The sequence below is a fragment of the Sarcophilus harrisii genome, chromosome 1 (assembly GCF_902635505.1).
Source record: "Sarcophilus harrisii chromosome 1, mSarHar1.11, whole genome shotgun sequence".
NCBI classification, from domain to species: Eukaryota; Metazoa; Chordata; class Mammalia; order Dasyuromorphia; family Dasyuridae; genus Sarcophilus; species Sarcophilus harrisii.
This window is the reverse complement of record NC_045426.1, coordinates 166,593,390-166,620,495: the sequence shown is the minus strand read 5'-3', so window position 1 is coordinate 166,620,495 and position 27,106 is coordinate 166,593,390. Positions and strand designations below refer to the sequence as shown.

Genomic DNA, 27,106 nt, shown 5'->3' with positions numbered 1-27,106 from the left:
GCCGGCCTGACGGGGGAGGATGGCGGGGGTTGGCCCTTGGGGCGGCTCCCGAATTTCTTCTTCCCCCCGGCCCGGGGAATAAGAAGCCAGGGGTCGGAAGGGTGCAGCAGGGCTTGGCGATGGCGCTCCAGGGGCTGCTCCTGCTGCCTGTGCTGCTCGGGGCCGGGGCCCCGCTGGCCTCCGCCGCCCGCCAGCCGGCTCTTTGGCCCCTGCCAATGTCCGTGCAGCTGTCCCCGAACCTCCTGCGCCTCGCGCCCGGCAGCTTCGAGATCATTCACGGCCCCCAATCTTCCGCGGGCCCTGACTGCTTTCTCTTGCAGGACGCTTTCCGCCGGTGAGACTCCTGCCGCGCCCCGGGATGGGGAGGGGAGGGTGGACCACCGTAGCTAAGGGAGCCGGGGAGAACCCGCAACTCCCGCGGGCTGGGGAAGATCTGGCGCAGCCCGCGTCCGCGTTCCTTCTTCCTAGGAACCCCTAGGAATCTTCCGTCCTCCGCGCGCGGACGTTCGCAGCATCTCCCACCCGCCGGCAGCGCTTTTCTAGAGGGAAAAAACTAACTAGAGCAGGTGTAGAGTGTTGCTGAGTCTCCACAACACTAACCTACCCGACCTCCGTCTCCAGGAAAAGTGAGGGCGCAGGACTCGGTGGTCTGCGAGGGCGCCCCCAGTTCTCATCTGCTGGGAGCTTGTGAGGAGAAATAGCCTCTTCTGAACTTAGGTTTTCGAGGAAGTGTGTGAGGTGAATAATATGGCTCAGCCTGAGAAGCGGCAGCAGGAACAGAAAGAAGGAGCCCTGAAAATTGGGAACCATTCATCTGGTGGGGCCGGCTTTCGGAGAGGTGCTCCATTAAATGAACTGCCCCCGCGCAGATCAGTGGCTGGTGGTTCTCCCCAGCCTGCGAAATAAGTAGTAAAAACATCTTTGGAACGTTTTTTTTAAATAAGTTGAAGATGCAATGGGAGAAAGGCCTTCAGTCAGGAGACAAATTGTGTTTAAAAAAAAAAAAAAAAGTCCTCACTGCCATATCCTCAGTGGCTTAAAGGGCTTTCCTTTCATAAACATCTGTGATCACTGTAAACAGAGCAGTTATGGTACACTTAAGAGTAAATAAATATAAAATGAGTAAATAAACTTGAGAGATTAACTGATTTGTCCATCACTATGTTAGGTAGAAAGTGTTAGAGCGGGGATTTCAACATAATATGACTCTGTTTCCGTGATTTTATTATATTATCTGTCTTTTGTCATTTTTATACTTAAGAAGGACAGTGAATTAATTGGTGAAGTACCGACATTGGTATATTGACGTACAACAAAATTGATGTGGAGGAGACTTGCACTCTTTGAAGAGTTTGCACATGGAAATAAGGTTAAATTTGTTTTACTTGGCTCCAGTAGGTACCACTATCTAACGTGAACTAAAAGGAACAGGTTTTAGCTCAGGGAAAACTCTCCTTTAATTGTCCTCATTCCAAGAAATGGGCTCTTGGGAAGGTTGGGAGATTCCCATCATCTTATGCCTGGGGAAGTTTAGCTGAGAGATTTGTGCTTCAGAGATTAGATAGACTAGAGGGGCTTGAGTACCAATCTCGGATTCTTTGATAAATTAGATAAGTCGTAGATCTGAAAGCTGAGTAAGTTTTGAAAGTAGTGCTTTAAAAAATTAAAATTAAAATTAAAAAAAGGCTAGTATTCCAGTGCTATATTTAGAGACTGACCTAGAGAATTTACCTTACAATCTCACCTATGAAATATTGCTAATTTTTAATTAGCCTATATATTCAGAAGCAAACTGCTGATAGAGCAATCTACCCACATTATTTTGTTGATGTCAGGAGATCATAAAACATATCAAGATAGTCAAAAGAAATATTTGTCTAAGACATAAGCAGTAATTCACCTACAGCATGGCACATTATTTTTACATTTTATTGTTTGTTATTCAGTTATTTCCAGTTGTTTGTAATTCCATTTGGGGTTTTCTTGGCAAAGATATTGGAGTGGTTTTTCATTTCTATATTTAGCTCATTTTACAGATGAAGAAATTAAGGCAAACAGGGTGGTGATTCACTCAGGGTTGTCCAGCTAAGAAGTGACTGGAGTCAGATTTGAACTGGGGAAGATGAATTCTTGACTTGAGGCCTGCTGTTGTATTTACTCTGCCACCTAGCTGCTTGATTTTATAGCTTAGAGATCTATGTTTTCAGTCCTTTTTGTATTATTTCTTTCATGTTTAACATTTAATAATGTTTTTCTGAAATTATGTTCTCTGGTGATTTGGCTGCTAATAACAGAAGGTAGTCCACTAGAAGACTGGCAAATTTGATGGAGGCTAGTGTAAATCCTGTGGTATTGATGACTTTGTGTGTTCAAAAATTTGAAATATGCCTGCAAAGCTATTTCATCTGCTTGTTTAAATTTATTTCTCAACACAGCTATCGTGAGTATGTTTTTGGCTATTTGAAGAGTCCAGATCAGTATTCCAAGTCTTTTGTTGGAGCAGAATTACAACAACTTCTTGTCACCATTACCTCTGACTCAGAGTGTGATGCTTACCCTAGCAGCACTTCTGATGAGTCTTGTGAGTATCTTATTTTATGCAAGCTTTATAAGCTCCCTAGGAATGGCAGCTATTGTGTGGAGCAAGCTATTATGTCCTCCCATGCCAGAAAGTCTTCTGCCTGTTACCATGTGAAAAAAGATGAAATATTAACTTTGACTTCATGGGTTCTTAATCCAATTAACAGAGAGCCAAAGAAAAGAAAAAGAGGAAAAACAGTGCCCTTCCATCATGTGAGCATGGTTTAGTATTTGGCATCAAAGAACTTGGGTTGAATCCAGTGTTCCTTTGCTATTATTTTTAATGTGTGATTCCTTTCAATTGCTAGTGTCATCTCTCCTAAAGTACTATATATTTAATCTCTTTGCATTCATTTTCATTATGTACTTACATATGTATTTGATATCTTTCCATTAGAAATAATTTTTTAGTACAGAGGGATTGCTTCATTCTTCTAATTTGGTGCCCCCAGCACCTAGCACAATGACCACCATCATCTAACAAAGTGCAAGCGTTTCTTCCTCCCTTCCTCCTTTCTCTTCCTTCTTTCCTTCAGGATTAAGTTACTTGCCCAGGGTCATACAACTAGGTGAGGCCAAATTTGAATCCAGGTCCTTCTGACACCAGTTCCACTACCAGAAGTTCTTGTTCTTTCTCTCTCTGTCTCTGTCTCTGTCTTTCTCTTTCTCTCTCTCTGTCTCTCTCTCTCTCTTTGTTTGCTTCTTTCTGTCTTTTCTTTCTTTCTTTCTTTCTTTTTTTTTTATTACCACTAGCATTTCTCAAGCCGGATTACATCTCAGATAACACATTGAGCAGGAGATACAATTTCAAAGCAAAACAATTTCTTTTAAGAAGTAGATTACATTTTAAGAGGGAAACAACTTGTAAATATAAGATCCATATAGAACCAATACAGGATAAACAAGTCACCTATTGTTCCTGGGCATGGATTTCTTCATTTGTTCAAGGGATTGAATTAAATGACCTCAAAATCTGAATCTGTGATCCTAATTTGTCCAGAAAAGCAGAATGGTCTACTGTAGCAAGTAGTGTACTGAATGATTTAGGAGACTTAGATTGACAACTACTTATTTTCTTTTGAGCCTTTTTAGGTCATTCATTAATAAGATGGATCTTCACCTTCGATGACCTCAAAGGTTCCTTCCTGCTCCAAATTTGATGATTGCTTATCTCAGCTCTGACACTGATTATATGATCTTGGGCAAGTCACAGCTGCTCATTGGCCTAGAGAATTCTCTAAAGCTATAATTTGCAGAAAAGATGTCAACCAGCATTAATAAAAGTTATTTATCTGAGTGTTCCTTCTATCCACTCAGGTCCTGCCCCTATCATCATGCTATCATCCTTATTTAGAATAACAATGTAGAATGAACAGCTTGGTTAGTAGTAAGTATGGCCTGTACTTAAACCCTACCTCTGATATATAAAGTCTGGGGTACTCTGAACAAGTCACTGTAACTCTGAACAAGTCATTTTGCATCACTTTGTCTTTGCTTGTTTCTCTGAATATTTCACATTCAGTATTTCTTATGGCAAAGTAGAGTATTGCACTATGTGCATATACCACTATATATGTTTAGCTATTCCCTTGTCAATAAGTATAATATTTTGTTATACATAGGGCCTTTCCTTCTGAGTTTTTTTTTTTTTTTTTTAACCATTTTGGGGCATATGCCCATCAGTGGGTTGAAGGGTATGTACATTTTAGCTATTATTATTTTTTTTACTAATTCCATTTGTTTTCTAGTATGATTGGACCATTTCAAGATCTGCCAACAGTCTTTCAAGTGTTAGAAGAATTGTAGATCTAGAACTGGGAGATATATCAGAAGTCATTTAATCCAACCTCCTTATTTTTATAGAGAATAAAACTAAGACCTAGGATAACTTGCCCTTGATCACATGACAGTAGCTGATACACAGTCAGGACTGAAAGTCAGATTCTGTGACTCAGGCCCTCTAAGATTGCCCAGAGTTGATTTTTGGTAAAAGATAGACACCTACAAAATTAATTAGTTCCTTAAATCCAAATGATCCCTAATTATTTCTTCTGTGCCTAGGCATAGGAGAAATATTCAGTAATGTTTGGCTATATCATCAGTGTTGTCCTCTTGTCCTGAGTTTTGAAATCTAAGTGTAAGATTATGATGGTCATTAAAGATTACACTGAGTCTACATATTTGAAATTCCAGTCATTCTGATTGGATTTTGTAACACATATAATGAAAATCCATGGCTTGATATCTTGAAACTAGGCCAGGAGGTGGTTGCAACATTGCATCCTTGAAGAATAGCTGGTTTTTGAAGTGGCCTGTTGGATTTTTTTTTTTTTTCATTTGAAATTTGGATAATTGTGTAATCATTCACTTCTCTTACTGGACGTTATTACTGCTATATGTGACTTATTCCCTTAAGTATAATTTAGGGCCTTTTCTGATATAACTATAGCCTTCATCACCTCATGATTAGCACTGGGTATATACCAGACAGATGATTGCTGTCTTCTGACAGGTAAAAGGTATCATAAATATTTGCTATTGACCTATGATGTGACAGTAAACTTCCACATGACTGTCAGTTCTTGCTAAATAAGTTGTGCTTAGCTCTTTAACCTCTGGTAAGTCCATATTGGGGTTGTAATGAAACCTTGGTTCCATTGTAACACAACTTGCTCCCATCCCACAGGGGATTTTATACTAAGATGTCTCTACCTGTGACCACTAAGTTTCTTTCCTGGCTCAGTTCTGATGCTGCTTCTATACTATCATTACATTTTCATTTTGTGAAATGCTAAGTGGGTAATCAGCCATAATATCTCAACTTAAAAAAAAAAAAATGGCCTTGCTATGTAACAGCAATATAATATAATATAATATAAAATATAAAAAATATAATATAAAATGGCCTTATACTATATAATATACTATATGAACTATTGGTTTTAGGATGGTGATCACATAAAACTAACAATGACATCCACTTAAAACTAATTAAAGGCATATATTAACTGTTATGCCATATGGTAATTAGAAAAGTATAGTATGAAAGTTATTAAGAAACATTTCTTTTGCAAAGAGTAATCTTTCTTGGTTTTTTATGTTCATGTTATTAGTTCTCTGTTGTCTGTATTGAGTGTCATTGTAGATAGTTTCTCTTGTTACCATGCTTTTTAGTGATCATCTTTCTCACATGGATACATGTCTATTTGAAAAGTCAGAGGTCCTGAACTCCTTATCAGCTGAGACTCCTTTGCCATGCATAGAATCTCATAGTATATCTCTTACATGTCCCAAGTCTGAGGTTTTCCTTGTCCTACCTATCTTGTCTTTACCTGTCTCTTTTTATAGGGTAAGGGAAGTGAACCTGCCAAGTTCACCTTTGCCTTGGTCCTGCAAATGGGAAAGCTCAAAGCAGCAAAAATGTGAGATGGCAGAGACCTAAAAGATGTCTCACCTCTTCATTTTACAGATGGAAAAAAACTGAATTAACCAATAAACATTTATGTGCAAAGTACTGTACAAGTGCTGCGGATACAAAGATGAGTAACTTGTGGTCTCTAACTTCAAGGAACTCAGATTCGTTGGAGGGGACAACATGCAAATAACTGTGTACATACAAAATACATACAATGTAGAGAAGCATAGCTTGGTTGGGCCTAGCATGCAGCCAGAGCAAATGGGATGAACAGCTGAGGGAGATGATGAACAGGACATGAAGGGTAGGAGAGTGTCACCTGGGTTACCCAGAGCAGCCAGCTAAGTATAGAGAGGCTCTTCTTCAGAAGGCTGACCAATGAGGATTGACTCTCCCTGGTTATGGGGACCCATCGAATGATCTAATGTCTACAATGGAAGTATAGTAACCATTGTTATCCTTTTGCTAAAAAATTAATTTGAATTCCTGAGAATGAACTGAGAGCCACCAAATAAGCCTCTGAATATAGGTTTCCTTTTCTTTTACTGTATTTGGAATATCACATAAACTATAGTAAGAACTTTATTCCTTTTTTTTACATCAGTAAGATTTTTGAGTAGTATATAAATATATAATACCATAATAATATGCCATAAGGACATTCTGTCTTATTTTGCTGAAGGGTTAACAGTATATTTTTCTTGACTGCAGATAAATTGATTGTTCAGGAGCCTGTGGCAGTACTAGAAGCTAGAGAGATTTGGGGTGCTTTGCGAGGTAAGTAAACCCTTTAATTTTCATTCTTACCTTAGTTGAACATAAATGAGGCATTCTTTAGAAAAATACAATTGCTACAATGTCAAGAGAAATTGAATAATGTTAAGAGTTTATGTGAAAAACACATTGGGGAGGGGATAGTGTGATGTTAAAAAAAAATGCTGGATTTGAAGTAGAGAACATATATGTTCAAATTCTAGCTGTGCCATATACTAATTGTATGACTTTGGTGAAATCTTCTAACTCTTCTAGACTTCAGTTTTCTCATCTGTAAAATGAGGGAGTTGGACTAGAGGACCATTACGATTCCCTTCCAACTCAAAAGCTATGATACTATGAGACTTAAAATAAAAATACAATCTGAGGGCTTTGGCGAAGTTCAAGCTTCAGATGAACAGAATGGCATAACAGCCAAAAGATTTAATATGACCTGAATCTCTGTCTATTGTAGCATAACATAACATATAGAAGAAAAATCATAGCCCTCTTCTCCTGTGCCCTGCCTGGTTAAAACACACTTAAAGTATTGGGTTTTATTCTGGGTCTCATGTTTGAGGCCCTAGACAAACAGGAGGGTAAGGAGAACAAGCTCAGGAGGGAACTCAAAAAATACTATATAAGGATTAGTTGGAAGAGCTAGTGTGATATTGAGCTTAAAAATATAACTTTTGAGAGGAGAAATAGCTTCCTTCAAGTATCTTGAATAACAATTGTAACTCCAATTTATTTATTTAATAGTTTCTATGATAAGTTCTACTTTGTCATTCATTTTTCAGTTATTTCTGATTTTTCTTGACCTCATTTGGGTTTTGTTTTGTTTTGTGTTTTGGAGGCATACAGGAATTAAGTGATTTTCCCAGAGTCATACAGCTAGCTAGTGTTTGAAACAGGATTTGAACTCAAGAACCTTCCTGGTTCCAGGGCCAGAACTCTATTCACTATGCCATTTATTAGTTATATAAGTTATACAATTATAAGTTTGGAGTTACTGTTTATCATAGTAAGAATATTATTACCATAATATTGTTAGTGTAGGAAGGATATTGTTATTGTAAGCTTGTGAGCTGGACCACTATTGAAGAAAAAAAAAAATTAATGCTCTCTTCTAGGTTTTAGGCATGAGTCAGCCAGAAATTGATTTTTATTAATTTACTATCATTCCATATTCAAGGATCATTCAGTTTAGTTATTGTAGAGAAAAATATTCAGACCTACAGGGTCCTGCTATACCTTGGACATATCTCCAATACAAGATATTTTGAAGTAATATTTATAGAAATTTTAAACGAGGAAAAATGTCACAATATGATAAAATGAAAGGTAAACATTCTACTCATCCAATAATGAACAATGACTTCATCTTTCCTGAAATGACTGCATTCTTCTTTGACTATTCCCCTTAAAATCTCTGCAGAAGTAATCAGAGCCCTCCCCTAATCCCTTTGAGAAATGGAGAAAGAAGGTACTCTTTAGGTGGGATGTACCACAGGTGTGCCAAAGTCAAATGATTGTTAAATTTTCAGTGTAAGCATTTACACCCTGGAAATTAACAAAGACTGTACAAATCAGGTTTTGATTTATTTTTTTTTTTTTACTATCTGGACTTAAAATGATGGAAAAATGTTAATATTGTATTTTAAACTTAAAGTCTATCATGAGTATTTTTTTTGAAGAGTCAATTGTTAAACATTTACCAGCATACCACTTATCCTCTTATCTCTTATGTGGATGGGGATGGTTATGATTGAAACTAGCTGTTGAGTATTTCTCCTTCTAAATTTAGTATCACTTAAAAATTTTTTTTTAAATATTTTGAACTGGTCATATGTGGTCCAAAAAGACCTTTATTATTATTATTATTTATTTTAAAATTAAGTAAAAAAATAAGAAAAAATTGTCACGTATACATCAGAATATGAGGATTCAATATAAAGCAATAAATCTCTATTTCAAGAAAACCTATATAATAAATACTATCCATTGTTTTCAAAGATGTTCAGATTTTAAAAAAAAATCTTGCTACCTTGTAGGTTTTCTTTTGTTCTCTGCAGTTCATTTTTTTACTTTATTTTTTTCCTTTCCCCTCCTTCTCGTCCCCTCCCAAGACTACAATTAGGGTCAGTTAGGTATGTATGTATGTATGTATGTGTATATATCTACATACATATTGATCTGGACATAAATATCCATATCTGTTCACACATAAACAGTGATATCTATAAACATACACATGTATACATATGTACACTCAGACCAATAAATATATGACTATGTTATGCTTGTTTCTATTTGACATCTATTTCTCTGGTGGTAGATGACATCTTCTTTCATAAGTCCAAGACTTTCCATGTTTTTCAAAATCAGCCAGCCCTAGACAACTAGAGGACACAATGAAGAGCACCAGCCTGAAGTCAGGAGGACCCGAGTTCAAATCTGGTCTCAGACACTTAACACTGCCTGGCTGTGTTTCCTTGGGCAAGTCACTTAACCCCAATTGCCTCAGCTTAAAAAAAAAAAATCAACCAGCCCATCATTTCCTAAACCACAGTGATATTCCAGTCCAACTACATTTTCTCTGAAAGATTGTCTACAAATATTTTTCACCATATTTTTGTATTCCTTTTGTTCTTGGCTGCATAGGTTTTATTTATATAGAAAATTTTAATTTAAATTCAAACTTACCCATTTACAAATCAACAATGCTCTCACCTTTTATAGTTTAAGGTCTATTACTACTGAATCTGCTTCTGTTACATATTTTTCCTCTGGTTTCATTGAACTTCTTGACCTTTTATTCTTCTAATTAAACTTTTATTTTTCTAACTCACACTTTAGTAATTTAATTTGAATGGTATTATCTAAATATATTAAGTAAAATTGGCATTTTTTCTTACTATATTGACTTTACCTACCCACAAAGAACAAATATTACTTCCGTTATTTAGATCTAACTTCATTTATATAAAAAGTGTTTTATGTTTCATTCATATGTAGGTAAACTCACCCTATTCACATTATTAATCTATACATTTGTAGCCTTTCCTCCTTCCTAATTTTTCCTCTCTATCCTTCTCACTCAATTCCTGTCCCTCCTCACTCCTCTGCTTTACTTCTATCCACTAGCGTGCCCTCTTATTTCTTACCCTGCCCACCCCTGCAAGAATCCCTCCCTTATCTTCTCATCCCACTGGATGCTCTTGACCTCCTATTTAATCTTACAGTGTGGGAGTCTTACAACAGAGTAGGAAAAGACTGAAGCACCCACCATTGTCTAGGGACCCCAAGCAGAGTTCTGCTGACCCCAGGCATATATTTAATAGGTATATTTTTTTGTGTGTGTAGAGAAACACATGACCTGGTTTGGGACTGATAGTTGAACCCGCGATACTGTCTATGTGATTTTGTGTTATAACTATATACTTATTAAGTTGTACATCTTGACTTTTCTAGGTTTGGAAACTTTCAGCCAGTTAGTTTATAGAGATCCTTATGGAGCTGTAAGTATAACTATCATATGTAAATTAAGCTAGTGCTAAGTTGAGTGGATAATTGAATGAATGAGTGGAAGAGTCTTTATTAAGCTTTTTTTTTTTTTTTTTTTTTTTTGGTGACAAATGTACCAAGTGTTAGGTATAAAAATAGAAGATGGACAATCATCTCTGATCCCAAGGACTCAAACTTTAATTGGGGGAAACAACACTTAGAGGAGTCTGAGCTTCAGGACAGATGTACTAAGGATAGAGCATTAGGGCAGATGAGAAGGTCCAGGGATCATAAGGATGTATCACCAAATCAATGTGGCAATAGGGCTGGGAAGAGGGAGGTGTGTGTGTGTCTGTGTGTCTGTGTTGGGGGGTGGGGAGGCAGAGGCCTGCATGCTTCAGATGGTAAGCCATGATAACCTGCAATCTTAGAAAAAAAGATCTCCTTTAGTGACTCCCAGCTCATCTGAGCAGTATCAGCAGTTTTGTCATGCTTCCAGTTTAGCTGCCTTGGGTCTGGTTGAGGAGGTAGGATCTGGTTAGCAAAGGGGGGAAGGACACCCCTACTCTGGGCTCTTCCTTCTCTGTTGTGTAGGGATGGGGGGGGAAGGAAAGGAAAAGGGGCAAAGCCTTCTACTGAGAGTTCAAGGGAGAAGCAGCAGAATTCATGGCCCACTGGAGGAGCAAATTCTTTCAATAGTTGTTAAGGGAATGGCCTAAAGATACACAAAGAGGTTTGCATTCCCAGACTTGGCCAAGAAGTTAATTTGTTTTGCCACATATTTAATAAATAGGAAGGGTTCTACTGAGGTAAAGTGGTGATAGACAAAATTATCAGAAATTCATGAGAAAAAGATTGATTAAACATACAGAAGAAAGACCCTAAATGTAGAAAGAGAAACAATAAAATGCTTTTATTATTATCTTGTTAAATTTTTCATTTACATAAATGTGAGGGGTGGGGGCAGCTAGGTGATATAAAGTATCAGATTTAAAGTCAGAAGACCTGAGTTGAAATCTGGCCTGATTAGCTATGTGACCCTGGGCAAGTAACTTAATCCTGTTGGCCTCAGATTCCTCATCTGGAAATAGCCTAGCATTCTAGTATCTTTGCTCAGAAAACCCCAAATGGGGCCACAAAAAGTCACATGTGGCTGAAACAACTGAGCAGGAGAATATGTGTGTGTGTGTGTGTGTATTACACATACTATTACACAATATTTTTATATATAAAACATTTTAACTTATATTTATATTACATTTATATTTTATACATAAAATGTAATTTCTATATAAAATTTAATGGAAGTAATATATAGTTTTGTTCTATTATATTGCTATATAATTTATTTTTAATATATTATGTATATTATCATGTATTTCTTTCTTTTTTCTTATTTTTTTTTTTGCTGAGGCAATTGGGGTTAAGTGACGTACCCAGTGTCACCCTGCTAGGAAGTGTTAAGTGTCTGAGATCAGATTTGAACTCAAGTCCTCCTGACTTCAGGGCTGGTGCTCTACCACTGCGCCACCTAGCTGCCCCATGTCTTTATTTCTTAAAAAACAAACTAATTATTATAGTTCACTGTCTCTTAGACAGTTTTCTCTTATTCCCTATTTATTAAAATGTTTGTGTTTATTGTAACATAATTACCAATACAAAAGAAAATTCTTGAAAAAGAGCTGTTACATAGACTGAATTTTGAATGGTTCATTTTTCCAGTATTTATTTATTGTAAGTATACAATGGTTCTTAAACTCTCATCTCAAAATTCTTTTATGTTCTTATTATTAAGGACTTCCCCAAAGAGCTTTTGTTGTATGGATTATATCTATTAATATTTACCATATTAGAAAGGAAAGTATCTTAATATTTTTATAAAAAATAGTTTTGACCTCAAGGATGCCTTAAAAGGGTCTTGGAGAAACTCTGGTATCTCATACTAGACATTGAGAAGGTTTGATCTAAAAGAAATGGCAATAAAGGTTTACTTTATTAAGGTGGTAGTTTTGATCCCTAAGTGATCCCTCATCCAGCTAGCATAGCTGTTTTTCCAGTGTAGAAATACCAAGTTGAGGGGGAAATTGTCTTAATTCTGTGTTGTTGTTTATTCATAGTATTTAATCAACAAGTCAGAAGTGATTGACTATCCAAGGTTTCATTTTAGAGGAATTTTAATTGACACATCCAGACACTATCTGCCAGTAAAGACCATTCTTCAAACCCTGGTAAGTTACTGTTGTTCTACTTTTTAAACCATACAAGAAACTGTATAGCTCACATTCATAACAGCTCAAATTTCTATAGCTCTCCAAGATTAACAGTGTTTTTCCTTACAGAAACCCTGGAAAGCTAGCTAGCATAAGGTTCCCCTTTGACAGATACAGAAACCGAGGCAGAGAGAAGTAGAAGGACTTGCCAGTGGTTATGGAGGTAGTGTCAGAGTCAGTCCAGATTTAAACTCAGGCCTCTGACCTCCAATTCCTTAGTTCTGTCCATATTATCAAACTGTCCCCCAAGAAGAATTTTACACTACAGGCTGCTTACTTATCACAGGCTCCTGGACCCCAACTAGAGCAATATGTTCACAGGTCATAGATTTAGAGACCATCTAGTCCAGCTCTGTCATTATGGGAGCTTGTGCTTTACCCCAAGTCACCAGGTCCATCCTGGGTGGTAAAGTCAAGATTGAGGATGGGTCCTCTTATTCCAAATTCCAAATTCACTCTCCCACCATGCTGTGCTATTCTTATGGGCTCTGTGGAAACAAAACCTTGTTTTATGTAAAGGACATATGAGGGCATTAGTGCCCAGCCTTCTTTAGCTTGAGGACTCCTGTCTCTGGTACTCCCAGTGCCCCTGTAGGCTTTGTCCTGTCCTAGGACATTTTTAGGATTCTCACAGATGATTTTTTTATTCCCCATTATGTGTCCTTAAGGTGTGCTCATGAAGGCCCAGACAAATTGAAAAATCATGTTTTTAAAAACTGAGAATTTTTTTGTTCCTTTTCACCAAAACTTTAGACAGAGTAGATTTTTATGCTTTGAAACAAGGTAATTTCCCACCATGAACGATTTCTAGGAAAGAAAGTTTTTCATATTTTCCCTTTCAGGTTTTTTGTTTTTTTCAAAATGTACCTGAGTTTGCATCTGACTGCAGAGTTATAATACTGGGTTTTTTCTCATTCATTTGTCTCAGGCATTTTCAGAGATTGAGGGGAGAGCTTTTCTGTCCTTCTCCCAAACACTCTTCTTCCTCCCACTTCCTAGTCTTACTGAAGTTTACATGTGTTTTCTCATGTTCAAAGAACTGAGATTCCTGTACAGCATACTGAAGAAAGTTTATATACTAGTGTTGGTTGGGGTGGTGGCTGTATCCATGTATAAAGCATCTTAGGAGAGTAATACTTTTTTTCCCTTCCACACTTTCTTTCCCCTGTATCATTCAGGCATTTTTCACTCATATCTGACTCATCTGTGACCTCTACTTGGGTTTTCTTAGTTATGATAAAGGAGCGATTTACCAATTTTTCTGGCTGCTTTTACAGATAAGGAAACTGAAGCAAACTGGGTTAAGTGGCTTGTCCAGGGTCACCCAACTAATAGATGTGTTTCTGTGACTTCCACAAATATATTCTTTCAGGAAAAACAAGGAGAAATCCCCAATGAATTGTAGATATTACCTGTACGAAGAATAATCTTGAACCTATTCCTTTGCAGGATGGCATGGCATTTAACAAATTTAATGTTCTGCATTGGCATATAGTGGATGACCAATCCTTCCCATATCAGAGTATAACTTTTCCAGAGTTAAGCAACAAAGTAAGTAATTTATACAGTTCTGTCTACAAAGCTCTTTAGTATAGTATGCTTATGAATTAGAATCTTGAATGATCCCCTTTTATATATAAATTCACAGTTGAAAGTACAACTTCTTTGCATTCCTTTTTATGGATTGTAGCTTTGAGTATTTATTGTTTTAAACATATAAAATTAGCTTTTATTTTGAATGAATTTGGGGGGGAAATACAAATAAAATAAAACTTTTAATTAAATTAAGAAACAGAGCTCTTTGTGAATAACAGAAATTAGCCATAAATATGACAATTTACCATCAACAAGTAATCCTTTACCATGTAATCACAGTTGCTTTTAGAAATGACAAATTATCATGCTTTAAAATTCATCATCTTGTTCCACCACTCTGTCTTAGGTAAAAAAAAAATAGCTGGAACTAGAGCAGGAAAAGAAGTGCTCAAGAAGGTAGAGTCAAAATGTCAGAGTATCAGGAAGAAAATGATGAGCTCCTTGCTATAATTTCTCAAAACAGATCTAGAAACACATCAGACTAACTGTTGAAGGGGGAAATCCAACAAAAGTCAAGTCATTTTTCTAGCCCAGGTTAGCCTAAGGAGACAGACAGAGAGGTCTGCAGATATTGAGGATGGGGTCTAGCCAGGAAGCTCTTGACATTGTGTACTCTAGCAGAAGGACTAGACAAAGTCCCGTTCTCAATTGAAGGAGTACAGTAAGAGAGAGAGAGAAGGTAGATTTTTGCTGATTTTATTTTTTTAATGAGTACAAGTTAGTTCTTTGGAGATAAAGTTTGAAGTTGTGTTATGAATTGTTTAATTATGAATTAAATTGTAAGTATGATAAGATCATCTTTATAGAATCAGGTTTTAAAAGGCTGTGATTTGTGACCTTGGATTTTTAAAATTTTTTTCACTTGGCTTGCTATAAAGAAAGGGTGAGCTGGCAAGCATTACAGAAAACTATTGTTGGGGATGGACAGATATTTTAATAACACTGTGATTGACTAACATTTAGTGAAAAGACTTGAGACTTTTTTCTTCTATCACCTTTTATAATATGTATTTTAAAGTAAAGAATCTCTGTTATTAGAGGACCATCTAGCATGTTAGGATTCTTGAAGAAAATCTAATTCTTTAACACTTTATGAAGTGAAAATTAGAATCTGTATCAAATTGCTTTCCTTCTCAGTTGAGGGAGTAAAGAGAGAGGGAACTTGGAACTCAGCAATTTAAAAAAATGAGTCTTAAAACCGTTTTTTTTTTTGGGGGGGTTAGATTTAATTGGGGAAAAATTAAAATATTAAATTAAAAAAGCAAAAATTGGATTGCTAAAGAATATTAGGATATTTGAACCAACTTTATGGCTTTTAACTTTAATAAATATAACTTTTACAGGGAGCCTATTCTCCTGCCCATGTTTATACCCAAACTGATATCAAACTTGTGCTTGAATATGCTCGATTACGAGGAATCAGAGTTATCCCAGAGTTTGATACTCCAGGCCATACAGACTCCTGGGGAAAAGGTAAAAAGTTTGTGTCTTCAAAGAAGTTACAATTTGAACTTTTTTCAAGTCATTTTGTAATCCTTTAATTTTTAATTATGTCATTAATTTTATAATTTCCTCTCATTTTGTTCTCCTTGAGATAGCATTCATTTTGGATGTGAATCCTTAAAAAAACTATATTTGTACAACTCTTTATTAGAATCACCCTTATCCTTCTAGTAAATCAGATTCCCAGAACATCATTAAAGCACCTGCTATGATGAAACTTTTCTTCCTTCTTTCCTTCAAAATCTTAACCTTTAATGAAGAAACTTCAACTTTGAAATCTGGCTGCAGCCTATTTTTTTCCAAGTTGTTTATTCATTATTCTTCCTCTTCCCTTACCAGGGGCTTATAAACTTTTTCTTCTGTCCCACAATCTATCTTCTCTTGCCTCAGGGCCTTTTCATAAACAGGACCCCCATGTCTGAGATGCTTCCCCTTTAAGATTGTGTTTCTAATATTACTCTAGTTGAATTATAAGTTCCTTGAAGGCAGGTACTGACTTCCTTTGATATGTTTGTCACCAGCACCTAACACAGAGCCTGCACATAGCAGATGCTCAATAAAGGCATTTGGAGGAATGAATTGATTGATTACTTATGAATGGTCAGCCTTATCCTTCCTGTTGACTCTTTGGGTATTCTACAAATTTCTTAGCCATTTCTTTCTTTTTTTTTTTTTTTGGCTGAGGCAGTTGGGTCAAGTAATTTGCCCAAGATTACACAGGTAGGAAGTGGGAAATGTGTGAGGTCAAATTTGAACTCGGGTCCTCCTAACTTACGGGCTGATGTTCTATCCACTGCACTACCTAGCTGCTGTGCCATTTCTTAGAATTATAGGATGTTCAAATGAAACTCCTCCCCCAAAAAGCAACCTCCACTAAAATATGTCCTAAAAGTAGTCATTCAACCTCTGCTCAAAGACTTCCAATTGCAGTGAATTGACTTATTCCTGAAGCAATGCATTCCACTCCTGGGCATTTCTCATTGATAGGAAATTTGTCCTGATAGCAAACCAGTTTTTCTTTGTAATTTTACAGCGCAAACAAAACAAAACAGCAGCAATCTGAAAACTCCTCACTATTTTAGTTGTTTAATTCAGCTCAAACATTTTTAAGTGCCTATTCTGTGCCAGGAACTGCTTTGTACTGGGAAAATCTAAGAAAAAGAAGACAGGTCCTAAATTGTTTATGATCTAAAAGAGAAAGACAAGAGAGACAGACTATACATAAGAGAGAGACAATACATGAGGGGAAGCTGGAAAAGTATGGATACTAAGGGTGATTGAAGCAGGGGCATCTCATTCTGAGAACAAAGTGGACTCCAGATTATTTTGTTGTTGTTTGTTCATCCTTCACCAAAGACATTAGGAAAATGAGTTCTTGAAGTAAAAGTGAATTGGATTTGAGGTAGGCTGTGCAAAGTCATCAGCCTCACTCTCTCCTCCAATGGTCTCTGGGTCCAGAGGGAAGACATATAGGTCAGGAAGACTGGACATGACCCCCAGATGTAGTAGGAAACTTTGACCTTTTTAAGCTAAGGTCTTTTCCAGGTCTCACTTTGCTTTACCCATTCAGTGAGCTAAATATATATGTATATATCTCTCTTTCACACTTGGAGAGGAAGACTCTCAAGGTTTGTGGCCAGAACAGAAATAAGTGATGTTTACACTCTCTGAACCATCAACCCAAGCAATGACCAAAGGAGGCTTGTGCCATTATAAACCAATCAATGAGAGCTGGAGTGATTTGGGTTTAAGGCATGGTCAAGTAGTTCCATTTGAATCCTAGTGGGCTTAATCAAAACCTTGTTTTCCAGAGCTTAATTTCAAGGAATGAAACCACTTGGGACAAAAGAGTAAATTGTCCCAGTTTAAAAAAAAAAAAAAAAAGATCAAATGAGCTGTGAAGTTCAAGTCTGCCCTCTATAAAGGAAGGTTTTAGGTGGAGTTCAGTGTTTTTAATCAAGAGAGGAGGCTAAGGGAGATGAATATATCCAAGGTGGAGTTAAACATCTTGAGTTTTCTGGGGATCAGCTTATCCTGGGAAAGACCTCTTGTTCTGTGGAGTAGAGACCAGCAAAGTAGAGTTCTGCCCTCTGGAGCCAAAGAGAACAAATCCTCCCCCCCTCTTTCAAATTGACAGTGTCCCTGGTTTTGCTCTGCTCTACTTTCCTATCTAGTACTTTTAATGCTCTTTATATGATGTAGGCTTAAGCTTCTGCATTATCCTGGTTGCATTCAGCATAAGTTCCAGGTTATCATTATTTTTTTAAACGGCGATGCCCAGAACTGAACAAAATACTCTAGAAACTGATGTCTCTACATGCTTATGGGAAGAATCGAACTATACTTTTGCATGGAAAGCTCATTAAGACCATGTCTTCTTTGATTACAGGCCAGAATGACTTATTGACACCTTGCTATAAAAGAGGAATAAAGATTGATGTTTTTGGACCTGTAAATCCAATTTTGAATACAACTTATGAGTTCATGTCAAAGTTTTTCAAAGAAGTTAGCAAAATATTTCCAGAAAACTACATCCATTTGGGAGGAGATGAAGTAGATTTCACTTGTTGGTATGACTTCTTTTAAAATGAATTTTTAAATGAGTTTTCTAAACTACTGCCTTTGATGTAGTTAGGAGAGACTCAGCTTTATGAAAATCGGTTTTGAGTAATGCAAGTCCCCTAAAGAATCCTTGCAACTCAATTCCAGAAGATACATCCTCATCTAGAATATGCATTCTGATTCTGTGGGCTGAGGGGCAGCTTACAAAGCAGAATCAAGATGCTGAGATATTTGTTTTAAGCTTTTTAGGTAAGAAGACTGTATTTAATTTTTTTTCCTTTATACTTTTTATTTCTTCTTTTTACTATCAGTACCAGGCATAAGGGGCAGTGAATAATTTTTAAATTGATTTTTTTTCCCCTGAGGCAATTGGGGTTAAGTGACTTGCTCAGGGTCACACAGCTAAGAAGTGTTGATTGTCTTATATCAGTTTTGAACTCAGGTCCTCCTGACTTAAGGGCTGGTGCTCTATCTACTGCGCTGCCTAGATGCCCCAAATTGAATTTTGAATAAGCATTTTCTCTGTTTTGGTTTTTTAGTACAAGCAAAAACATAAAAAATTTTAAAAAGTAAAGAACAAAAAGTATTTCTGAGACTAGTTTGTTTTAAAGAGACCATGTCAAATTTTAACAAACTGACATTATCTAATTTTTTTTGTCCCCGTCTACACTTTTTTCACTTGTGCATTTTATGTGAAATAGAATTTTGTTGTTGACTTTAAAATCAAAGATTTTAAAATTTCTTCAGTGAAACAAGTTAACATTTTGTGATTTTTTTTTTTTTAAGTCTTTAAAGTCGCTTTCAATTTGAGAAGGAATAGGTAAGATCAACAAAAGTTTTTAGGGCAACTTGGCTTTGCACAGTTCTTTTTTTTTTTTACATTTTTAAATCTGAACAGGTGTCAAAAGAGGCAGTTATGCTAGAATCTTATGAATGTATTTGCAGTGTTTAAAGTTATACTTTAAAAAACAATGTTCATGGTAATGGCCTTATAAGGAAATCTTATATGAGGGCCAAATTAAATTAACTTTTTTTTTTTTTTTTTTTAAGGAAATCAAATCCAGATATAACAGAATTCATGAAGCAACAAGGCTTTGGTCAAGATTATGAGAAACTTGAATCTTACTATATTCAGAAGTAAGTTACTTGAATGCCTAATCTCTCTCTTGGTTTTTCACCATACATTTTATAAAATTCTCAGGGAGTAATCAGTACTTAGGGATTACCAAGTATATGCATTAATGGTGTATCCCTTCTTTGTTCTGCATGCTGTATTACTGGAAGACAAGGAAATCTCATGTTAATAAAGTTTGGAAAAATAAAAGGATCTCTTAACAAGGTCTCATCCACTCCCATGGCTTTAATTATCCCTTCAAAACAGCCTAGCTAAATCCAGAGAGACCTTTTACCAAAAGCTGCTCATTAGATGCCCAACATCAGTAAAATAGATAAAGTTAAATGGTATCCACAGTCCTGGGCCATCCCTCTTCTTTTCAGCTTCTGCAATGAAAGTGATAAAAAGGCATAAAGGGAATAAAGAAGGTATTGAGGATCATGGAATTCTTAAATTATTTCCAAATATCCATTTAACTTTTGGTACTGTGGGTGGGCTTCATGTAGTGCTTGAATCATAGCCTGTCTCCAAGAGAGGGGAGAGAAGGGAGGAAGAGAGAGTATTTAAAACTGATTTTTTTTTTTATTATGAGTATTTCTTTTTCTTTTTTTTTTCTTTTAAAATTGAAATTTTAAAAAAGAATAATAAAAATTTTTGTTTACATGGAATTGAGAAAAAATTAAAATTAATTTTTTTTAAAAAAGAAATGCTGCTACAGAGAAGGCAGCAGTAAAAAAGTTGGAAAATGTTTCAGAATATAGAAATGAAAGAAGCCGAAGGATTGTATATTACCCAGAACCCTCATAGCTCACTTTCTCCCAAGATATTGTTTGTAAAGTGCTCAGCAAACCTTAATGAATTGTAGAGAAGTGAGCTATTATTCTAAGAAGAGAGTTTAAACATTGTCAAAATGACAATGGGATTAAGGGACTTACAAGGGTCACACAGCTAGGAAGTGTTAAGTGTCTGAGATCAAATTTGAACCCAGGTCCTTCTGACTTCAGGGCTGGTGCTCTATCCACTGTACCACCTAGCTGCCCCTTGAATATATATTTTTAAAAAACCCAAACCATGAATTTGACTATATCTGAAACAGAAAATAATTGGTTTCTAATGAGTGAGATCATTCAGATCAGCTGCCTGTGGATATGAAAATCATTGACTGGCTATGACATGTTTTAAGATCAGTACTGCAGAAGATAAAAAGACAAATAGTGCAGTTTTAGTATCTCTGTATTTAAGCAAGCTGACAAAACTTAAAAAACAGAAAAATACAAAAACATAAAATTATACACACAAAAATAAAGCCAAGGCTAGTAAGTGGTTCAATGAACTGAGCCCTTGGCCTGGACTCATGAAGACTCTATTTCAAATTTAAACTCAGACATTTAACAGCCCTGGGAAACTGGGTTTCATTTAACCAAACATTGTCTGCCTCAGTTTCCTCAGCTATAAAATGGGTTTATCATCCAGCATTATTGGATGATAATATTTGTAAAGCACAGAAGCAAACTGTGTAAATGCTACCTATTATTATTATTACTACATTAAGTATCACCATTTCTTAGAGAAGTTTAACCAATGTGAAAGTTGTTACATAAAGGCAAAAAGAAACCACCAACCAGCATTTAAATTTTTCCCTAATAAAGAGGTTTTTTAAGAGTACAAACCCATTTATTTGGTAAACATTCTAGAAGATACACACAGTGTGATTTAACATTAGAGAAAAAAAGTAGTTGAGTGGAATATGGACTTGAAGGAAGTTTGGTGTAAAAACTTAGTTAAACACATTTAAACTCCACTGTCTAATTTAAGATATTGCAGAGATAGAATCAATACAATTTGGCAGCCAATTAGATGTCTGACGTACAGGAAAAGAGGTAGATAGAGAAAGTAGGGCCCAACGTAATGGATCAGTAGATCCATTTCTCTAAGGTTCATCTGTAATAGAAAAGGGACAGGTTTCTAATATTATTAAACATAATCATTATGATCTAAAGTGACTTTTTTTTTTTTTTAATATTAGGCTTATAGATATTGTTTCCTCTACAAACAAAGGATATATAGTCTGGCAAGAAGTTTTTGATAATGAAGTAAAGGTAAGATCCATGTGTTAAAAAGAGTATTCGTCTGCATTACCAATTCTTATTATCAATCTTTTTGCTTTTTTCTTAACAGAGGGGAGGTACACCTGAGTAACTTGTCAGTGGATAGGGAGTTGGTATCAAAGCCAGGCAGATGAGGGTTTAACTTTCATCTCTTAGGCTTTACTGGCTGTGTGACCCTGGACAGTCACTTAACCCTTCGTTGGCCACCCCCAACCCCAGTGATCATCTAAGTTGCAGAGAAGGCACCAGTTTGCATTGGGAGAATTAGCTCCTCAAAGGGAGCTCCTTTTGTCAAAGAAATAGCAATCGCCATCCCTATCCCTAATCAGGGTAGCAACTGGCATGGATTAATAGAAGTCATGTTAAGTCATTAACACAAGCAGAGAGACAGCATGATTCAGTGGACAGAAAATCTGTTTCTTTTAAAGATGTCTGTGCTCCTAAGCATACACAAGGCCCTGGGATTATAAAGGTCAAAAGCAAAGACCTGTGCACTTATAGATATGACTTAGACGGCAAATGATAAAGGCAGGGGAGAAGGGGCTAGACAAAGTGCATCATGAGAAAGGGGAGATTACTTTCAACTGGAGGTAGATCAGGAGAGGTTTCCTGAAGGATGTGGCTTCTAAGTTGGACCTTAAAGGAAAAGGTAAAGAAGAGGGGGAGTGCCAGGTGAGAGGGGTGGACTAAGCAATTTCACTGAAGTGGGAAAGGACAGGAGGACGGGGAGCACTTAGTGGTCCACTTTGGCTAGATCATGGTGTACATGCATGGGAAGAGTTGCATCAGGCAGAATGGGAGATCAGGTGCTAGTTCAGTCCAGTTTCTGTATCCTTGGTGCCTAACACAGTGTCTGGAACATGGTAGACACTTAACAATTCTTGCTTGACTGAAAGGAGTCTTTAAATGCAAGAGCCAGATTGTAAGGGATCTCAAAATACCAAGATAAAGAGTCTATATTTTATCTATGGGTCATCACCATATTGACTCTGGGATAATGGCCATGTTTCCCAGAGTAACTCTACTAAGACACAGAGGGAGTGGGATCTGAGTGATCAAAGGGAGTATCCACAGTGGCAGAATCTGCCATCCCAAGGAGCCATTAAAGTGTCCATTTCCTGTTCTCTCTTGATTGTAAAACCTTTGATGTGCTGTGGATTGACTGTCTAGTTGAAGTAGGCAGTATCTGGCATTTTTCTGATGCAAAAGGGGAACATTTAACTTTGTCATCGTGGGGAGGATTCAGAGCACTTTTTACTTATGATTTATACAACCTAGCAAGAAAAGTTGTTTCTTTTAAAGATGCTGGTTTAAACCTATTTTGTGAGGTTTTTTGTTTTATTTTTTAAACCTGTGCCTTTTAGCAGGGAAAAAGTACAGAAATTTAATTTCATCAGTATTCTTTACTGTGGTTTTGATACCTCTTATCTGATACATTTTATCACAATTTTGATATCTTACTAGCCCCACAGGAATATCAGTGGTAAAGATGAGAAGTTAGGAATCCTTTGTGGCCATATCATCAAGCACATTCGTGATTTGTACAGCCTAACAAGGAAATTTGTTTATTTTATTTAACGTTGCTCATTTAAACCTGTGTCTTTTGCCTTTCAGCAGGGAAAAAGGACAGAAATTTAATGATAATATGTATTCTTTATTGTTCTTTCAGAGGCCACTGTTTGTTTGTTTGTTTTTTGTTTGTTTGTTTTGTTTTTTTAGCAGATCTTTTTTATCACAGTTTTGACACCTTTAGGCTCCACAGGAAGATAAATGGTAGGGATGGGAATTGAATTAAGCCATGAGTCCTTTTTGACCATGTTGTCAATCACATGTGTTAGTCTTTATGATGAATTTTTAGTGTTAAAACCCTATAACTTAGAGGAGAGAGAGAAAAAAGGAATTTGGAATTCAAAATTTTTAAAAATGAATGTTAACATTGATTTTTATGTGTAATCGGGAAAAATATTTTTTTAAAAAACCTAACTGCATTAAGATTTTGGGGATGACCTGCAAAATTTAAGCTCATTAGTTGGAATGTTGGGGTATTGCTGGTGATTTTTAAAAATTCATTTTGTATTTACTTATTCCATCAGTATTTACTATAATCTTTCTAGCTTAAACAAGATACTATAATTGAAGTTTGGATTGGCCCATCTTACAATCTGGAGCTACAGAAAGTTACAGCAGCTGGGTATCATGCAGTTCTTGCAGCCCCTTGGTACTTAGACTATATTAGTTATGGACAAGATTGGAAGAAATACTATAAAGTGGAACCCCTTGATTTTTCTGGTAAGTCTAATATTTGTAAAATGTTTTGTAATGTGTAAGATGTACATTTGAGATGTTTTCTTTAAGACATAAGTGTCCTAGTGTCATAGCCACACATGAAGTTGCCAAAGATATGCTTCTAAAACATGGATCAGATAATGGCATTACCCTGGCAGTTGTTGATTTTTTTTGGTTAAATTTGGTTAAAATTTGGTTAAATTTTCACTGAATTGGCTATATTTTTTACCTAGTAGGGAAAAAAATCATAACTCTACTTGCTTTAGGAATATAAAATATATACTATTTAAATTGCCTTTTCAAAGAGGTTGGAAAAATGGATTTCTGCAACTTTTAACTATCCTTTTGCACTGTCATCTTTGCTGGCTCTCAGACATGCATACCTTAAGGAGCTAATACTGGGGCAGCTAGGTAGCGCAGTGGATAGAGCGCTAGCCCTGAAGTCAGGAGGCCCTGAGTTCAAATGTGACCTCAGACATTTAACACTTCCTAGCTGTGTGATCCTGGGCAAGTCACTTAACCCTAATTGTCTCAGGGAAAAAAAAAAGTAGCTAATACTATTGAAACCCTTGACTTTCCTCAGTTCTTATACTCTAGGATTTTGACCCAGTGGAACTTAATCATTAGAAAATAGCTACTATTGTAGATATTTTAAGATGAGTTTGAGCTGTTCATAATGGTACCCACACCTATTGTCCCTGCTCCTCCTACTGAAGAGTCTGAGGCTGGTGACTCACTGGAGCTCTTGAGTACTAAAGTATAGTGAATTAAGGTGTTCGGGTATCTATCGGATGCTAAATATAGCACTATCATGATGAGCTTCCAGGAATGGGAACAGGGTTCTAAGAACAATCAGATTGACTTGAGTCAGATATAGAAGGTTTTGCAAATCTTAAAAGCAGGGGCAGCTTGGTGGCACAGTGGATAGAGCACTAGGCCCTGAAGTCAGGAGGACTTGAGTTCAAATGTGGTCTCAGACACTTAACACTTCCTACCTGTATGACCTTGGGCAAGTTACTTAACCCCATTTCCTCAGCAAAAAAAAGAAATCTTAAAAGCACCACAGAAATGTGAGGTATTATTATTAGTTTGTAATTGTTTTTTAAAGATATTACTTTCCATTAGAGTGGTGTTGGAATGCTACATTATGACATGGCTTTAACCCTCCTTCAAAATCCCCGAAAGCTTTGCTAACAAGTTGTGGCATATCCTCCAGAAAGCCAGAAATTAATATGGTTCTATTGGATTCCAAGAAATTTGTACTTTTTTTTCCTCCATGCCTTTCAAGTAGACAAAACAGGGATGAGTTTTTTCTGTGTATTTTCAATGGACAATGAAATCAGAGCAGGCCAAATACTGACCAAGCTCAGTGACCTATCAAGTAATAATCCAGGCTTTCTGTACTCTCATGTACCTTAGGCAGCAATTACTTTTTTTTTTTTTTTTTTTTTAATAATAGCTTTTTATTTTTCAAAGTACATGCAAAGATAGTTTTCAACATTCAGTCTTAGAAATTTTTCTCTCTTCCTCTCCTCCCTAAACAATGCAATATAGGTCATACATGTGCAGCTTTTCCAAACACATTTTCATATTTATCATGCAGCAATTAACTTACTTGTAATTTGTGTCTTATCATTTCAGGCACTGAAAGTCAGAAAGACCTTGTAATTGGTGGAACAGCTGCTCTGTGGGGAGAATTTGTGGATGCAACTAATCTCTCTCCCAGATTATGGTATGGGATAATTTCAGTGCCACTTGGTTTAAGTAGTTAAATCTAAATGTGGTCAAGTGCAAGTTGAAAGTAAATATTAAGCAATTACCTGAAATAATAGAGGTGTTCAATTATCCCTAAATGAAGGCAAGAATAGCACCATCTGTTTAGTATGGATTATTTACCTTAGACCTAGCTTATTTAAAAGCATTAATAATTCATTTGTTTGGGGCTGTATATTGTAGGCCTCGAGCAAGTGCTGTAGGAGAACGGCTTTGGAGCCCTGCAAATGTCCGAGATCTGAATGATGCTTATGAGAGACTGACAGAACATCGCTGCCGTATGGTTAGGTAAGCTCTGGTGTCACAAACTGGGATACTGAAGTTAGGTGTGAGAGATAGGAGACAGTTACCACTAGAAATAGAAATGAAGGACACTTCAGAAATGCGGGCTTTAATTTAGGGATAGAAGTTGTTCTGATATGGGAAAGAATCTGGAACATTAAAGTACAAATTGGTTTTTTGTTTTATTTTGTTTTGTTTGTTTTTTGCTTCTAAGGCCATATGGTAAATTCCTAAAAATATAATATTTATCCCATCATTTGTTAGAGAGGTGAAGGGGTAGGGCTCTTGAGTCAGAAGACCTGAGTTCAAATTTCACCTCCAGTGCTTGCTTACCACCTGGTCAAGTCATTTAACTTCTGCCCTTTAGTTTCAGGCCTGAACTAATTGGCCTCTAAGATCCACATTATTTCTAAGTCTAGAAGCCTAAATCATTTTCCCTCCCTGGGCTTCACTTTCCTTATCTGGAAAATGAGGGAGTAGTATTAGATGGCCTGAGGTCACTTTCAGATTGAATGATCCCATGACCAGTTCATATTATCCTTTTTTTCGAATAACTTTTATGTAGTAGTAATTAAACTTCTGCTCAAAAAAATATCAACCATGGTTTAAACCATTCTTCAGAGACAACCTCAACTGGTTAAAAATTAGCTTTAAACATTTCCTTCATTTTTGCTTTTCTCTCTTTCTCTTTTTTTAATAGACGTGGAGTACCAGCACAACCTGTTTTTACTGGACATTGTGAAATGTGAAGTGCCCAAGGAGCAGAATGGGGATCAAATCATTCCTGCTGATGTTTGTACTGTGATCAACTTAGTTTTGAAATTATGTATATTAAAATATGAATTATACATTTTTACAAATAAAATTTATCATTGTCAAAATATTTTATTATAGTCTCCATCTATTAGTTCTCATATTACCTGTGACTTTTGAAACCTAAGCTGTGAGGTCCTGAGAAGCTTATCCCTATTAAAGGTAGCATATCATGACTCATGGAATGCTTTGAAGGCAGGGGAAAGAGCTTGGAAAATTTAGATGAGATACACATTCAGAAACTGAGGAAAGAGAAAAGATGGAAAAATCAGGAGCAGCTGTTCTACTTATAGAGTGGAATTCTTCAGTTAAACATTCTCACTCAAAAATAGAAGTGTCTCTGAAAAACTTAGGAGGCTATCAGTTTTTCAAAAGTCTAATTGGTCAGCCCACTTTAATATACACTTGAGAAGTTTCTCTGAGGGAATGGAAGTTTTGATGGGATGTAGACAATTTTGGAGCATGAAGCACTTGGGCTAAGGGAATCTGGAGAATGATGTCCACATACTATATGAAAGGATAAATGTACTTAAAGTTGAATGGT

The 27,106-nt window shown here is 36.4% G+C and overlaps 1 protein-coding gene across 1 annotated transcript; it reads left to right on the top strand.

Annotated features, from left to right (window-relative positions):
• Positions 1-26,632, top strand: HEXB (hexosaminidase subunit beta). The gene is made up of 14 exons (XM_031966476.1): positions 1-334; positions 2,436-2,581; positions 6,707-6,772; positions 10,223-10,269; positions 12,373-12,483; positions 13,975-14,076; positions 15,465-15,594; positions 18,014-18,194; positions 19,237-19,323; positions 21,327-21,399; positions 23,523-23,697; positions 25,336-25,426; positions 25,651-25,755; positions 26,450-26,632. The coding sequence occupies exons 1-14, from the start codon at positions 120-122 to the stop codon at positions 26,496-26,498; spliced, it is 1,578 nt and encodes a 525-aa protein (XP_031822336.1). The 5' UTR covers positions 1-119; the 3' UTR covers positions 26,499-26,632.
• Positions 26,633-27,106: the final 474 nt, after the last annotated feature.

Excerpts from the sequence above, each read along its gene's own strand:
- HEXB (XM_031966476.1), top strand. The coding sequence starts at position 120 with ATGGCGCTCCAGGGGCTGCTCCTGCTGCCTGTGCTGCTCGGGGCCGGG. Across the intron at positions 6,773-10,222 it reads GATTTGGGGTGCTTTGCGAG|GTTTGGAAACTTTCAGCCAG; the intron begins GTAAGTAAACCC and ends TGACTTTTCTAG. Across the intron at positions 25,756-26,449 it reads CATCGCTGCCGTATGGTTAG|ACGTGGAGTACCAGCACAAC; the intron begins GTAAGCTCTGGT and ends TTTTTTTAATAG.